General features: G+C 46.2%; 1 protein-coding gene across 1 annotated transcript; it reads right to left on the bottom strand.

Annotated features, from left to right (window-relative positions):
* Positions 1-325: 325 nt before the first annotated feature.
* Pmar_PMAR027048 (Phosphoserine phosphatase, putative) lies at positions 326-1,831 on the bottom strand (the record flags this gene model as incomplete). Its single annotated transcript, XM_002781394.1, has 8 exons — positions 326-632; positions 685-765; positions 817-923; positions 1,091-1,223; positions 1,274-1,381; positions 1,428-1,499; positions 1,552-1,629; positions 1,733-1,831. 8 exons carry the CDS (start codon positions 1,829-1,831, stop codon positions 444-446), a joined length of 867 nt encoding a protein of 288 aa, XP_002781440.1. The 3' UTR covers positions 326-443.
* Between the last annotated feature and the right edge of the window lie 31 nt (positions 1,832-1,862).

The following is a 1,862-nucleotide window of genomic DNA, read 5'->3' as shown; positions in this document are numbered from 1 at the left end:
ACCTATGGCCCAAGGTAAGACCCGGAGAGGGTTCGGGCTTCGGGTTCACGGTGTTTGGTCCTCTCCCACACTCCCAACCAACTGTCCGGTTGACGGACAGATGTCACCCGAATTGAGAAAACGAGTCTTGACCATCAATTGAATCACCTCGCACTGTCACAGCAATGCTGGTCTAATACCAGTGTATTCACATAATGTCAACTTGCAATAGACTGTCTAGATTTCGTACGTTAGCATGAGCACATATATATACTAACACAGAAAGACAGTTTCATAGAAACGACTATTAAGAATAATTGTCGTAACAACTGCATATTCAAACAGCAACTAGATAGCGAAGGTGAATGACATGAGATATTGAGCATTTCATCATATTCCATAATCGTTGTTCAAATACGTAGCTCCAATGACAATTACAAGGCCTAGCAGTACACCTTCCTGATCTACGCGTCTTCAGCCTTGCCAATATCAGCTTGCGTGAGCCCAACAAGATATAGAATAGTTGACAGATCCTTGTTGTTGACTCTGAAATTCGCTTGTTCTTGAACCTTCGGCTTAGCACAGAACGCCACACCCAAACCCGCGGTGGTGAGCATGGGAATGTCGTTAGCACCATCTCCAACTGCAATCGCCTGGAGGGAAAGAATGACAGTCGCCATGCACATCCCTCATAGCGACGCTCACCTGGTCCACGCGAACACCTTCCACTCTAGCAAGCATGACTAGTAAATTTCGCTTTCTTTGTGGAGTGACCACCGGACCGACCTGGATTAGGAGTGTATAATACGAGAGAAGACTTCCGTGAATGACGGTTACCGTCCTTCCACAAAGTAATCCATTAGAGTCTATTTCGAGCTCATTGGCATAAGCGTAGTCCAAACCAAGCTCCTTCTTGGTATGTTGAGCGAAGGGTAGGAAACCGCCTATGCAAAATAATACCAAGAATAAGGGAACACAAAGAGATTTTAGAGATGACTAGTAGTCTGCTAATAGTATTGTAGACTAACAGTGTGTGTGAGTTGACACAAACACACACTAAAAGTCATCTCGCCACTCAGAGGAGTCACTGACTATTCTAGTCGCAATTTACCAGATATAACGGCCATCTTGAATCCCATAGCTTTGAGGGTTTTAGTCAATTGCCTCGCACCAGGAGTAAACTTCATTCGACTTTCAACCTCATCGATCAAATACTTCGCAGAAGCGCCCTTCAGCAGAGCCACCTGTGCATCAACCTCGAAGAGAGCCACCGCGAAGCAGACCCGTAGGCTACCCTTTGTTTGAGACTTTCGAAGAAATCGATTTCGCCATGCATGGCTTTCGACGTGATGGCCGAGACTTCCTTCTCAACCCCTGCGAGTTTCGCCAGCTCATCAATAACCTGCGAGTGATCTGATACTCTAACGTAGTTTACAATCCGAATGTACCTCGCCTTCAACTAGAGTAGAATCCATATCGAAGACAACGAGCCGACGACAGAGCCTCGCGATGTCATCAACCTGCCATGGAGAAAAATTATGTAAAAAGCTGTTATTCAACAGTAGCGCCCACCTGAACAGCGCAATCGACGCATCCACTCTGCACGCACTTTGCACCCAGCAGCTTCTCCCGCAGCGAAGAACGGATTTCCTGCCGACGAAAAAAGAGTGGGGAATACTACTGTATTAGACAGAAAATGATCGTGATGCGGTTTTCTCTAGAATCATCTCAAGCGCTTCTCCCAATGACTCACATCAGTTGACGTCTGCGTGTCACTGGGATTGAGCACGAACTGCAGAGCACTCATGGCTCCATCGGACTCGTCCAAACGTCGAATCACCGAGATGTTCATATTATTTTCAGCGAGAATCTAAATCTTTGAA

Source organism: Perkinsus marinus (genome assembly GCF_000006405.1).
Source record: "Perkinsus marinus ATCC 50983 genomic scaffold scf_1104296942524, whole genome shotgun sequence".
NCBI classification, from domain to species: domain Eukaryota; phylum Perkinsozoa; order Perkinsida; family Perkinsidae; genus Perkinsus; species Perkinsus marinus.
The sequence above is the reverse complement of the archived record's forward strand: the minus strand, read 5'-3'. Positions and strand labels throughout refer to the sequence as shown.